The sequence below is a fragment of the Hemitrygon akajei genome, chromosome 6 (assembly GCF_048418815.1).
Source record: "Hemitrygon akajei chromosome 6, sHemAka1.3, whole genome shotgun sequence".
In the NCBI taxonomy this organism is placed as follows: Eukaryota; Metazoa; Chordata; class Chondrichthyes; order Myliobatiformes; family Dasyatidae; genus Hemitrygon; species Hemitrygon akajei.
This window is the reverse complement of record NC_133129.1, coordinates 80,274,969-80,289,559: the sequence shown is the minus strand read 5'-3', so window position 1 is coordinate 80,289,559 and position 14,591 is coordinate 80,274,969. Positions and strand designations below refer to the sequence as shown.

Below are 14,591 nucleotides of genomic sequence, written 5' to 3'. Positions count from 1 at the left end.
CCAGTGATAGGCCAGCATCATTAAAAGGATGCAGATGAGACATGGTACTGTAAGGACAGGAAATATTTGCTCTTTTATCGAGTCATAACCATTGAATACCTTCTCGAGCTTCCAGCCAGGTACAGGTATCGATTATAACTGATTCTCTAAGAGGGCAGAATTTGTCATCGAAACATCAGTTATAATCGATACCTGTACCCAGCTGGAAGCCCACAAAGAGTTTATTTGTTGTATACGCCAGGAACCACTAAATCCTTTTTCACTGAATACTTGTCTGTATAAGCCTGATAATCCGTGGCCATGATTGCATCATTCATACCATATAGTACTGTACATCAAAAATATCTACAGAAGCGGCACAACAAAGATATTGTGAAGATATAACTTTATTTTTGTCTGCATTTGGAGAAACGTTGTTGATCTTGCTTGTAGGAACTGTAATATATTTCAGCTAATATGACCAAATTTATAGGAGTACAGAGAAGCTTTTAGCTGTTAGTGGAAGTTCATAACAAGAAAAAGTGATCTACCAACACTCAAGAAATTGGAAATATTGTCCTTTTAGTTGTCACTTTACAAGTGATGTCTGAAACGTCAGCATGGGAAAGATCTAATGCTCCCATTATCCACCAGTTGGACTTTTGATGGGGAAGTCATTGCCCTAGTCACGGCAGACAGGCAACAGGAGATGCCACACATCAGTGCCTTCTCACTGACCATTACCATTGTAGCAGGGTGAATGCTGAAGAACGCCAGTTGATTCTGCACCCACATAATTAACAATGTTATCAACCCAAGGTTCTCAAAGGTCTTGTGAAACTTCTAATTTTAATATTAGTTATTTTTAATAGTTGAACTTTGGACTGCACCTTAATGCCATGTCAATATCTTGAACACTGTTTCTGTAAAAGCATTTGCCGTTTATTGATAACGTAACTGAAAATGTCTTTATCAATGTGATTAGTGTTCCACCACCTGTGGGGAAGGTATACAGAGACGTGAGGTGGTTTGCAAGAAGAAGGGCCACGGTGGGATTTTGATTGCTCTAAATGCTTCGGATTGCTCCAGTCTGTCTCATCCACCGCTGCTACAAGCATGCGTCATCATGCCCTGTGCTAGTAAGTTCAATCAGAATGTGCTTTACCTTGTTATGATTGTTTAAAACATCAATAAGAACTAATAGCTATTTGATATCTTTCTTTCTTATGGTAGAAAGATGTTGGTTTGAGCTTTAAGCATGATGGCTTTCTGCTGCAATATTTTAAAATTGCTTTTCTGCTCAGATTTGATTGTGATTTTAGGATCTCTTGTTTAGCTCCAGGAGTAAACAGAAAGGAGAACAAACTTTCTCATCGACATGGACCTCACATACTGGGGCTACGAAAAGTTTATATCCAGCTAAGGAAAGAAAGGAAACTCCACTTCAATATCGGTGGGCAGGCATATCTGCTTCCCAAAACATCTGTGCTCATCAGCTGTCCTGTTAGAAGATTTCGAAAATCCATGATAGTGTGGGAGAAAGATGGAAAACACCTATCAAGCTCTGCCCATGTCACAATCACCCCTTTTGGTTATATCAAAATAAACCAGCTGCAGCCAGTGAATGTCGGTACCTACACATGTGTAGCAGGATCTGCACGTGATCACTTTGTGATTAAAATAATTGGAAGCAATAATAAGCTGGTTGAATGGCCATCTGCCAGCAGACAGGAAGAGGTCACTGGACTTTCAAATGAAGCACTAAGTCCAAAAGATAAGCATCCACCTGGAGTGAGGAGGAATAAGACAGATAAAAATCAATTCTTCATTCATCCTCAAGCTCAATATGATGGAATTATTCATAAGCTGCTTGAAATTAAAGGTTGGCCTCAGGAGAGTCTGGACTCAATGGAATCACAAGAGTCCACAGAAAAGGACATTGTTTCTATAGAGGATGCTCGTGTGGAATCCAGCATTTCCCTAAATTTTGTGATAGATCAGGAGAGACTGGATGAAATCAGCAGGGCCATTTCAAGGCAGAGTGATGATCTAAAGGATGCCTATGCTACCCATGTTATCTCGCACTTAATTGCTGAAATTTCCAAGGTTGAGCCAGATGCCAATGAATCCAAACTGAAACTCCGTGAGAGGAACAAGTATACTAATTCGGTGGAGTCTTCCTTTCATAAAGTTACCACCGATGACCATGGATTATCAAAATTATCATCAATTGAACAGTCCAGTTCCAAGGGATCAATCCATGCATCTCCAGAGCTATTCAAGGCACCAGTAATATGGCAGAAGGCCAATGGTAAGCCTTTAGCTTCATCAACAGAGGTCATTGCTGACATAGGCCGCACAGTGCTGCTGGCCAGCTGGACTCGGTCTTTGACACTGAGGTGTGAAGCAGATGGAAATCCAAAACCACTCATCAGCTGGACAAAAAATGGCCAGTTATTAAAATACAGCCAGAGGTATGATCAGTTGTATTCCTAAGCTAATTGCCATAAGAAATTCGAAATGAAAACAGGAATTGCTTGAAATACTCTGCGGGTCAGGCGGCGTTGGTGGAGAGAGAAACAGAGACATGACAGGTCATCAAGCTGAAATACTAAACCTTGTTTCTTTTTCTCCACAGATGTTGCCTGACCTGCTGAACATTTCCAGCATTTTCTCTTGTTATTTCAATTTTATTCATCATGTTTGTTTACATAGAAAATTAACTGTTAATTATGTTGGAGTAATTAGCACTTTTACTTACATTCCAACACAGAGAAACTAACAACTGCTTTAAGTTCACTATGCTCAAAGCTGTTGATAATTCTGAATGATCTCCTGCATTCTCAGAAAGAACCTTATTTGTATGTTTAGAGTGTGCTTTAGTAAGATTACTTGCAGAGTTATGCGATTATTTTTGAAAATACATTATTACGATATTACACAATTAATGTAACAGCGATTTTGCCAAGTTTTTTGTTAATTTCTTAATTCATTTTTGTGAGTTATTGATATCTCTGGCAAGGCCAACAAGTATGGTACATCCCAAACTGTCGCTGAGAAGGTGGGGATGAATTATTACATTGTTAAGTCATAGAGTTCTACAGCGTAGAAATAGGCCCTTTGACCTCATTCATCCATCTTGTCAAGTTATCTACATGAGGTAATCCCCTTCCCCATGGAAGGAGTTGCGGAACAGGATGCAGGTGCATATCCCTCTGAACCTCTCCTGTACACGTGGATGTCAAACTGTCTGAAACATAATAATGGTACTCACCTCTAACACTTCTTCTGGCAGCTCATTCCACATACTCCTCATCTACAGTGTGAAAATGTTGTTCCTCAGATCCCTTTTAAATACTTTCCCTTTTAGCTTAAGCCTATGCTCTCTAGTTTAAAACTCCTCTGGGTGTTTCACATCTTGGCCCCAGATAATACGGTTTAATTTGACTATATATTGGATATTCGTGTATGGTTGAATGACAATTACATCTGAACTTGAATTTGAACTGAGGAAAAGACTATGACCATTCACCTGCTCTATGCCCCTCATTATTTTATAAACCTCCATAAAGTGACCCCTCAGTCTCCTACCCTCCAGCTCTCTGTCGCACTCATGTCCTCTGATCTCAGTAACATCCTCTGCAGCTTGATGACAACCTTTCTGTACCCAGGCAGCCAGAACTGGGTACAGTATTCCAAGTGCGGTCTCACCAACGTCTTGTACAGCTGTAACATGGCATCTCTACTCTTGTAGTCATTGCCTTGACCCATGAAGGCAAGCATGTCTGTCTACCTGTGTTGCAACTTTCAGGGGGCTATGTGCCTGCATCCTGTTCCACAACTCCTTCCAGGGTCTACCCTGAAATTCTGTCGGTGCACTGTGCTGAGCACCTTCACTAGGTCATTGATGCAGATGCAGATGACACTGCCCTGAGGAACTCCTGCAGTGATGTCCTAGGTTCGGGGTAATTGGATTCTGATGACCAGGACCATTATCTTTTGTGCAAGACATGATTGTAATCATAGGGGTGCTTTCCCTTTGTACCAACTGATTGCATTTTAATCAGCGTTTCTTGATGCCTTGCTCAATCAAATTTTGCCTTGATGTCACTCTCACCTCTCCTCAGCAATTTAGCTCTGTGGACACAAAGTTGCAATAAAAGATGGACCCAAGTGGCCCTGGTAAGCCATTCACTCAAGGGTAGGTGACTTTTGATAGCATTGTCAGTTTGCTGACATTTGAGAGTTTCAACAACTTAATCAACTTTCAGCACCAGGATATTTGTTGCAAGGTCCTGCATTTATTGGCCACCCCTAATTATCTTGGAAAAGGCGGTGGAGAAACTTTGCTGTCATACTGTGTGCCAGTGGAATGGAAGACAGCAAATGTCACACCACTGTTTAAAAAAGGATGCGGTAAAAGGCATATACGTAACTACAGGCCAGATAGTTTAAAGTCTGTAGTTGGGGAAATGCTTGAAACTATCATTAAGGAAGAAATAGCAAGACACCTGGATATAAGTGTTCCATCAGACAAACTCAGCATGGATTCACCAAGGGCAGGTCCTGTTTGACAGTCTTACTGGAATTCTTTGTACTGATGTAGACTTGGATTTCAGAGGTTACTCAATAAGGTGCCACACAAAAGACAACAATAAGATAGGAATGCATTGAATTGGAGGTAACACATAGATGAATAGAGGATTGATTAGTTATTAGTAGACAGAGGGTTGTAATAAAAGGGAATCAGTGGTGAGCAAGGTGCCACGGAGGAGGTGTTAATTTTGCAACAGTTCACGATGAACAGTATTTTAAGGATTTGGAAGAGGGGACCAAGAGTAGCATGTCTAAGTTTGCTGATGACATTAAATTGAGTGGAAAGGCAATTTGTGAAGAGTTTGTAGATAAATAAAGTAAGTAGATGAGAATCTGGCCAATAGAGGACAACACTGGTAAATGCCAAATCATCCAATTTGAAAATTAGATTATTACTTAAAAGTTGAAAGGTTGCAGTATGCTGTTGTGAAGAGTGACTTGGAAATACTTGTGCACAGAATGGTTTGTAGTGATACAGGCTGTCAAGAAGGCAAATGAAATACTGGCATTCATTAGAGGGATTGAATTTAAGAACAGGGAGGTTATGTTCCAACTGTACAGTGTACTGGTGAGGACGCACCTGGAGTACTGAATGCAGTTCTGGTCTCCTTACTTGAGGAGAGGTAAACGTACTGGCTTTGGAGGCAGTGCAGAGGAGGTTCACATGGTTGATTCTGGAGAGCAGGAGTTATCTTAAGAGAAGTCACCTGATACTATACTCACTGAAATTCAGAAGAATGAAAGAACACCTAATAGAATCATATAAAATTCTGAAAAGAATAGATAAGGCAGTGGCTAGGAAGTTGTTGCTACTGATTTAGAAAGAGGAGACATAGCCTCAAAATTCAGGATATCGAATAGGTAGCCAGAGACTTTTTCCAAGGGCAGAAATGGCTAATAGCAGGAGGCATCATTTTAAGGTGATTGGAGGAAAGTATGGTGGGATGTCAGAGGTAAGATTTTTACACAGTGAGTGGCAGGTGTGTGGAATGTCATTCCAGGGCTGGTGGGCAAGGTAAATACATTAGGAACATTTAAGAAGCTTTGAGATAGATACATGGATAATAGAAAAATAGAGGGCTGTGTAGGAGGGAAGGATTAGATTGATTTTAGAGTAGATTAAATGGTTGGCAGAATATTGTGGACCAAAGGCTTGTACTGTGCTGTAGTGTTCTGTGTTCTATCTCTGTTTTTATGTACTGTTAGAAGTCCTCCTTACAGTCCTACTTGTTGGGATTTCCAATACTTAGGCACAGAAATGAAGAGGGAATGCGATGTACTTCCAACTCAGGATGCTGTATTTGGCGGGGAATGTTATTGCTGCACTTGCTATTGTTAGTGTTAGACATTGTGTATTTGGATGATGCTGTCATTTTAACCTAGGCAGGGATTTGTGATGAGTTAGATTTGATTCACGCATTCATGTGGACACACATACCTGGACAAATTTACACCAGCAGGCAAATACCACTGTTGTAACTGAACTAAAACAACTTGGTTAAGATTAGAATGGCAGGCTCTTTGAGTTGATGCCTTATGTTGGACATGTGCTGTGGCCAACTAACTAGTTTATGATTGTCATGCTTCAAAGAGTCAGTGCTGTATTTTTCTTTGGTATTTTTTATGATTATGAGTCTTATATACACAAGTGGTCCATTTTATAGGCTTGTACGCAGTTATTAAGGAGAGCTTTCAAAAGCCATTGACGGGGTTAAGCAAATCAAACGAATATTTTGTGACAGATTTAAGTCAATTAAGAAATTAAACATGGGGACTGGTGAATAGCCAAACACAATATGTATTTATAGCAGGGGGTTGGAACATGTCTAGGGATTACAGACTAGATATCTTAACATTATTGTTAAGAAAGATCTTGCAATCCCTTACTGGCCGAGGGAATTGAGATAAAGAGTACAATAGTGAATATTCAGATTTCAAAACATAAACATTTGCTAGACCAACATTATTGAATTTTTGAGGAGATAATGGAGACGAGAGACATTTCATACAATTTATCTGCTTTTTCAATCAGCCATTGACAATGCCAATGTACTCTTAAGTGATAAATGAATAGAGTCACAAATGGAAGGAAGGTTGGACTTTAATTCTGTGGATTAGTTTTGGGAACACTGCTGTTCACTACTTACATTAATGTTTTAAATTCTGGAATTGAAATTGTCGAGTAATTGGTGGAAATGTACATAGTTTTCAGCTGAACTTATGCTTCCTCTATATAGTGTGCTTAAAGGCAATACCCTAATCACATTCTTACTGCTCAGCGAACATGACCAGGGCAATTGATGATACCAAACAAGCCCTTCCTAACGTGACCCTACTGGCACATCCACTCCCCAATGCCCCTATAGCCATTACTACTGACACTTCAGGCTGTGCTTGGATGCTGTGCTCAAACAGTAGGTTGGAGATGTGCTGCAGCTGCTTACATTGTTTAGCCACCAGCTTCCCGAAAGGAATTGAAGCATGCTTGACCGTGAGCTTCTCAATCTTTATCTGGCTGTCCACCATTTTCGTTTTCTTTTGGAGGGTCGCCTTTCCACAGTATTCATTGACCACAAACCCCTTGTGCACGCAATGGCCAAAATAACAGACCCTTGGACTGTATGGCAGCAACGTCATAGTACACAGCTGCTATACAACATATCAAAGGGGATAAGTAATGCCGTGGCTGATTGCTTCTCATGGCCAGCCATTGAAGCCATACACATAGGGATTAACTATACCAACATGGCCGCTGACCAAGCTACTGACCCAGAGGTCCAGGCTTACTGAACAGCAGTCATGGATCTACAGATGGCTGACATAAAGTTCAGGGAAGTTGGGGTGTGTGACGTCTCAATCGGTCCCCCTCATCCCATACTACCTGCAAACTGGAGTTGGACTGTTTTTGCTCACATGGCCCCTCACATCCAAGCCAAAAGGTCTCACAGAAACTGCTCTAGTTTTTTTGTGGCATGGCCTTAGAAAGGATGTGCATGATTGGGCTGCAGCCTGTGTGGAGTGCCAGTGGGCAAAAATTAACTGTCACGTCCAGGCGCAATCCACGTCAGACCCCTGGGCTGTGATAACCGGAATCTCAGCATCTAGGCTACATCACATCTTGACATATCACACACAGTACACTGGCCTATGCAAGCAGTTTCACCACTCCTTAAAGGCGGCTCTGAGGAATTCCTTGATGGATGGGTGTTGGCATGACATCTCCTGTGGCTCAGAACAGCTCTGAAAGAAGACCTGCAGTTGTTCGCGGCTGAATTGGTATACAGGCAGTCGTTATGAGTGCCAGGTGATTTTATTCCTGATGCCACGACCACTGGACAGCCTCTTAACTATGTTCTACCCTCCTCAGTAAATTCAATTCCTTTTCACCTATCCCTACCTCCCATCATGGCATACAGCACCCTTGGGTCCCTTTTTACCTATATTCTGCCTCATTTGTTTTCATCCACCATGATGCACACCACCATCCTCCTTACGATGCCCCTTAACTTAGGCCCCCTTACGATGGCCCGTTCCATGTTTTGGAACAGAGAGAGAAGACTTTTATCATAGGTAAGAGGATAAATCTGAATGTGCTTTGGTAGATCGCCTTAAACCGGCCCACCAAGATTTGGAGGATTCCACTCCCATGCCTCTGCCATCATGACATGAGCATGAGCGTGTCAACACACCTCTGGACAAGCCAGAGGCATCTTCTGTTCCGCCACCCATGAAACATAGGACCCGAGCCAGGTGGCTCACACTGCTGGTTTTAGTGAATTCTGTGAGGGAGGGTGCTGTGTAGGGTAATGTAAACTGTGGAAACATACAGAATTCACAACCACCGACATTGGATTGGGGTTTACTTTCAGAGGATGGGCTGACATGATGAGGTAACTACATAAAGTACTTTTACCACACTTTGTGTTCAGTTTTTGGTGTTCAATAAATGAGTTGCTATGGTTTTTCTTAAACATAAAGTGCTTCTACTGTATTTTTTTGAGAAAACATACAAGTTTAGAATTTCTAATTTTGCAGATGATATCAAATTGAGGGATAGGAGTGAACATTGAAGAGAAAGGAATCAAAGCAGAGGATATTAATAAACTTGCAGAATTGGTACATGACGGGCAAATAAAATTAAACGCAATGCATTTTGATGGAAAGAATACGGAGGTCACTAGACCTGGCAGTCTAGTTGGGTCAGAAGAAAAGGAATTTGGAAATAAAAGTGCACCACTCAGCCAGATTTTCAGTCTCGCTCCTCTATATGATTCATCACCACCTTTGATTTGGCCTATGTCAGTGGTGTCATCAGCAAACTTGAATATGGTATTGGAGCTGTGCTCAGCCACACAGTCATAAGTGTAAAGTAAGTAGAACAGGGACTAAGCACAAAGCCTTGTGGTGCACCCTGCTGATGGAGATCGTGGAGGAGATTTTGTTGCCAATCTAAACTAACTGGGGTCTGCAAGTGAGGAAATCAAGGATCCAATTGCACCAGGAGGTATTCAGGCCAAGGTCTTGGAGTTTATTGATTAGTTTGGAGTTTATTGATTAGTTTTGATGAGAGGATGGTATTGAATGCTGAGCTGTTATCAATAAAGAGCATCTTTGATGTCCAGATGTTCCAGGGTTGAGTGAGGAGCTGATGAAATGGCATCTGCTGTGGACCTGTTGCTCCGGTAGGCAAATTGGAGTAGATCCATGTCACTTCTCAGGCAGGAGTTGATATGTTTCTTCTCCAACTTCTCAAACACTTCATCATTGTGGTTGTAAATGCCACTGGATGATAGTCATTGAGGCAGTTCTTCTTAGGCACCAGTATAATTGAAGCCTATTTGAAACAAGTGGGTACCTCAGACTGCTAAATTGAGAGGTTAAAGATCTCAGTGAACACTCCAGCCAACTGATAGCACAGGTCTTTAGTACTCAGCCAGGTATTCAATCTGGGTCAGATGCTTTTTGTGGGTTCACCCTCCTAAAGGATGCTCACACAACAGCCTCATCAGGGGCTGTGGAAGTTCGTGATGGTTATTCCATGATTTGATGGTCAAAGTGAGCATAAAAGGCATTGAGCTCATCTGGAATCAAATCCCTGTTGTCCCCTATGTCACCTGATTTAACTTTATAAGAGATGACAGTCTTCAAGCCTTTTCCCAACTGTTGAGCATTCTTCATTGATTGAAGTTTAGTCCAAAATTGTCTCTTCACCCATGAGGTAGCTTTCTGGAGATCGTACTTGGGCCTGTTGTAACATTCTTGGTTGCCATACTTGAATGCCTCTGATCTGACCCTCACTAGATTCCGGGTCTCATGGCTCATCCAAGGCGGCTGGTAGTGAAAAACTCTGAATGAATTTGTGAGGACATCCTCATCTACAACTGTTTTAATAAAGTCCGTAATTTTATGTGTGACCTAGGAGGAGCACAAACACTGGTCTGTAACATTGTGATGAATGGCCTGTTGCAAAAAAGTGTAAGAAATCATTGATATTCATATCTAAAATTATAAAGAACTATCTTAAAATACAACCTTTAAAATTGTTATAGGCCATGAGTATTTCTAGGATTTTCACTGTTTGTGAAAAGAGGGTGATATTCTTTGACACAAAAAGATTACAGGTATCTTCACTACAAAATCTTTGATACTTTTCCTAAATTTAAATGCAGCCCTTCTAAAAATGGTGCATCATACCATGTGGTCTTTAGCATTGTGTCTATTAATGAATTATTTCTTGCAGAAATGTATAGAATTCCCAAGCTTTACAAGTGACCTCCTAAGAGATGGGGAAGTATTATGTTGTGGACTGCCTGTCTATTCCAGTGATGACAAAAGCTTCTTGAGTTACTTCCCATTGTTAACATTGGTTTCAATTTTTTCATTTGCACTGAGAAGAAAAACTGCAAGTTTGAAAGTAAATTGATGCAAAGATGTGTGTCTTGTCAGCATTGGTTAAGACTACGTGCCCTCCAAATAGATCAGAAAACTTCCACTGATTGACAAACAGTGCAAGAGAGGTGTTCCAGAGGCAGAGAGCTGTGCTCCGCTCTGTCAGTTCCCCTTTTGACCGGCTCTCATTCACTCCCCGTGTCCTTCCTGACAGGAAAAGGTTGAACCATGAAGATAAAATAATGTATCAGTGCAAGCCAGGATGAGCGAATATGTTTGGATAGATTCCTCAAATTGGTTTCATAAAGGATAATGGACAGTTTTTATCCAGACAAAATACTTTGGAAGGAAATTTAATGAAAGGCGATTTAAATTAAATGGTACAACTTAGCTGGGGATGGGATCTGGAATCTGTCCAGAAACTGTTGCCTTTCAATGGCAGCTTGAGCAGTCATATTTAATGGATTTACCTCAATAATTGTCAGGCAACAACCAGAGGAGAGGAGGTCTGCCTAAAAATATAAAATAGTAAATCTTCATGTGAACTTGACTCCCTTCTACTAATCAAACAAGACAGACAATCTAAATAGATGCTAGCAATCTAAAACAGAAAATGCTAGAAATACACAGTTGGTCAAGCAGCATCTGTGGGGAAAGAAGCTAAATAAACATTTATGGTTGAAGACTGTTTATCAGAACTGGAAAAGAGAGAAAAGATGCTTGTTAAGCTGCAGGGAGAATGAAGGAGTGGAGTGGTTGTCTCTGGTAGATGAAACCAGGGCGGGCATGGGATATACCATAAGCATGGACATCCAGTCAGCAGGTGAATGGAAGCAGTTTGAGAGTGCTCAGATAAAAGAATATAGAAGTTTCAAGATGCAGAACAAAAAGGTGTGCAAGTCAGGCTTTGCATGTCTTGTGCTCCCAGAGGAGAAAAGAAGGAAGGGTGTCAGAAGAGTGTAAGTCCTCATGGCTTTATCGAATCTATCTCAGATGACAGAGGAGGACAAGGGAGAAAATTGCTGTGCTCTTGACAGAAATCTTTGTATCTTCTCTAACCACAAACAAGGTCCGTGAGGACTGGAGAGTTGCCAGTGTTGTTTCTTTGATTAAGAAGGGGGATAGGACCTGCTGGGCATATCCTTCAGCTTTTCATTTTACAATATCTACACTATTTTGTCCATGTTCTTACTCTTGAACCTATTCACTCATTCACCAAATCACCTACAAGCCAGTGAGCCTCATATCTGTGGAAGGCAAGCTACTGGAGAGGATTCTCTGGGATAGGATAGTGAGGTTGTATTGATCGATTTGTTGTCCATTCAGAGATCTGATGGTGGTGGGGAAGAAGCTGTTCCTAAAATGTTGAGTGTGTCTCTTCAAGCTCCTGTACCTCCTCCCTGAAGGTAGCAACGAGAAGAGAGCATGTCCTGAGTGATAGGGGATCTTAAAGACAGATGCCGGCCTTTGTGCCTTTTTGAGTTTATCTTTGTTCTGCCCCAGAGAAGAAGGGGTAAGAGCAGTGGCACAGAAATGGATGAGATGTTGTCACAAGCTTTTTCTTAAACAGTGGTAGATGAGAAACCACGGTTTTGGAAAATGGACGTTTCAGAGTGGGTGTGCTGTTAGATAATGCTGTTTAGAAAGCTTGAGGCTTTCACAAAGCAAGCCATCATTATTTAAAGAAGAACCCTCTCACCTCAGGATCAGGGGATGGGGTTTGTCCTGCTTCAGAGCAGTGATGCTCAGCCAAGGACTAGATCAGCCAAAGCTATCTGTCTTCCAGATGAGTTGATAACCTGGGGCCTGCCTTCTCAGGCAAACCTGAGAGATTTGTTGCTTAAATTTTAAATGCTGGACTGTTCTTCCCTGTTAATTATCCCTTACTCAACACTGTCAAGCAGCCAGTTTATCTGAGCATTGTCCCACTGTCTGATCATTGTCTCAGTTCTGTTTGTGAGGGCTTGCTTTAGACAAAATGACATTCAGATATTTTGTTACCGTATAGAAGGCCATTTTGACTAATTAAGTTACTGCCAACTAACGGAACAATTCCTTTCCTCCATTAATTCACCTTGTAACCTATTCTCCCCACATTTCCATCAACCTTCCCCAGATTCTACACACCAGGGGCAATTTTCATTGTGGTTAATTAACTAAGCTATGAACTGCCCCATCTTTGGAATTCGGGAAGAAATCAGAGTATACAGGAGAAACTCATGTGTTGACGGCGAGGATTTGTAAACTCCAAACAGACAGCACTGGAGATTACGATTGACCACTGGAGCTGTGAGGGAGCTGAGCCACAGTACTGCTCTGCAGTGTAACCATAATTTCAAAAAGCTTCTAAATGCTTTGCACTGTATGAGAAGTACCATCCCACTGCCAGTCATTCCATTAATAGTGGCACAAACTGCAACACAATAACTCCATGGTTAAGCCTCAGCTGGAGAGTTTCAAGCAAGGAGTGACTGAAAGGAGGATTTACTAAAAGGAACAGGGAATGATAATACAATTGTGCGGAGAAGTTGAGCTGATAAAGTGGTGGTGTTCAAAATCTTGAAATTATCTAAGAGGATTAATTTCTGGTGACAGAGGAGTCACTGGCCAGGCGACATAGATAGAAGTTGTCAGGCATGTATAGCAGGGGGTGGTGCATGAGAAGAGTTCATGGTGCAAGTGTGATCCAGAACGTGCTGCCCAATGGAATAGTAGAAGCAGGATCAATTAAATTTACATAATGGAATTGATCAATATTTGAGAAGGAAAGTAATTGCAGGACTCGGGGGTGGGGGGGGGGGAAGAAGGAGATAGCTTTTTAGATATTTACTGAAGAGCTCCTTCAAAGAACTGATAGTGGTATGAAGGTCAGATGGCCTCCTATGTGTTAAGATTTTAGTCAGCAACAGGAGGAAGGAACACAGAGAATCAGTCCGAGGTTAATTGTTGATTGAATTTGCCAGTAAAAAATTGAGGAAGTTTATTATACTGTATACTTATGACTTTGGTGCTGTTAATGTCCTGAATAAACGGATTGCTGTTTTGCAGAACTCTGTACACACAGAAATAGTGTATGTGTAATAAAGCTTAGTGAATATTCCAGAGTTGATTTTAAAGAAAAGGGCTCAATTCTGGCAAATGCAGGGCAGTTAGTGTGAAATATATGGTGAACAAATGCCTTCAGAAGTTAAACTAAGATACTATACAATAATTTCCAATGAGCAGAAGAAGCAGAGGAAGTAATGAGAAGTAATAGTCTTCACAACACATTGGAATTCCTTGAGGAGGTAACCAATCTCCAATAGAGGCAGTTTGTTTGGATTTTCAAAAAGTTTTTTGGACATTAGTGCGACAGTCTTAAGGGCATGAAACAGATGCCAACTGTGTTGAACTGACTTATGATTTAACTCCAGTAGGTAAGACCTAGTGAAAATGGAAAATATATGCTTTGAAAAAAGCACACAGTAAAGGTCCACAGGTAACTACAGTATGACACATGTTGTTCATAATATTTATGAAGCAGAGACCATTCAGTCCCTTGAGTTTGTCCTATCATTCAATCAGGTCATAACTGTATCACAACCACATTTGTCTATATGGCTCCACATCCCTTTATAATTTCAAGGCGAATTAAATCTACCAAATCCCATCTGGAAAACTATGACTGACCCAGTATTTGCACTTCTTGAGCAGGAGCGTTCCAAATTTCTGAAATAAAAGCAGAAGTTACTGGAAGTACTTGGCAGCATTCCTTCAGCCAGATCTCTGAAAAAGTGCCCCTGGTTTCATTCCTGTTGTTTTTGTACAATTGATAGCTCTTCATGAATAACACTGAAGAAATAATTGTGTTGCCATTTCAATGTGTTTATTATTTCATTACGTTTGCTCTTGGAGGACTGTTAGGAATAAATTAGCAAGGACTGGGTCAGAGGTTCCTCCTGATTATCTAATATAGTGGAACAAATAGCAAAACAACTTCAGAACTGATCTAAAAATAGTTACCAGAATTGTCGTGGGTGTTTCAAGGGCAGTCCACCTGAGAGCACATATTACTTCTAATCCTCAAATTTCCTTGGAGTCAGTAGGATATAGCACACAATGTTCAGGTATGACATGGAGCTAGCCAC

The 14,591-nt window shown here is 41.1% G+C and overlaps 1 protein-coding gene across 1 annotated transcript in view; it reads left to right on the top strand.

Annotated features, from left to right (window-relative positions):
• LOC140729186 (ADAMTS-like protein 1) overlaps positions 1-14,591 on the top strand; it is a 98,472-nt gene that overhangs the window by 29,341 nt on the left and 54,540 nt on the right. The window contains exons 6-7 of the mRNA XM_073048665.1: positions 965-1,118; positions 1,316-2,453. Of these exons, the coding sequence (XP_072904766.1) occupies positions 965-1,118; positions 1,316-2,453 (1,292 nt within the window). The remainder of the gene's footprint in view (positions 1-964; positions 1,119-1,315; positions 2,454-14,591) is intronic.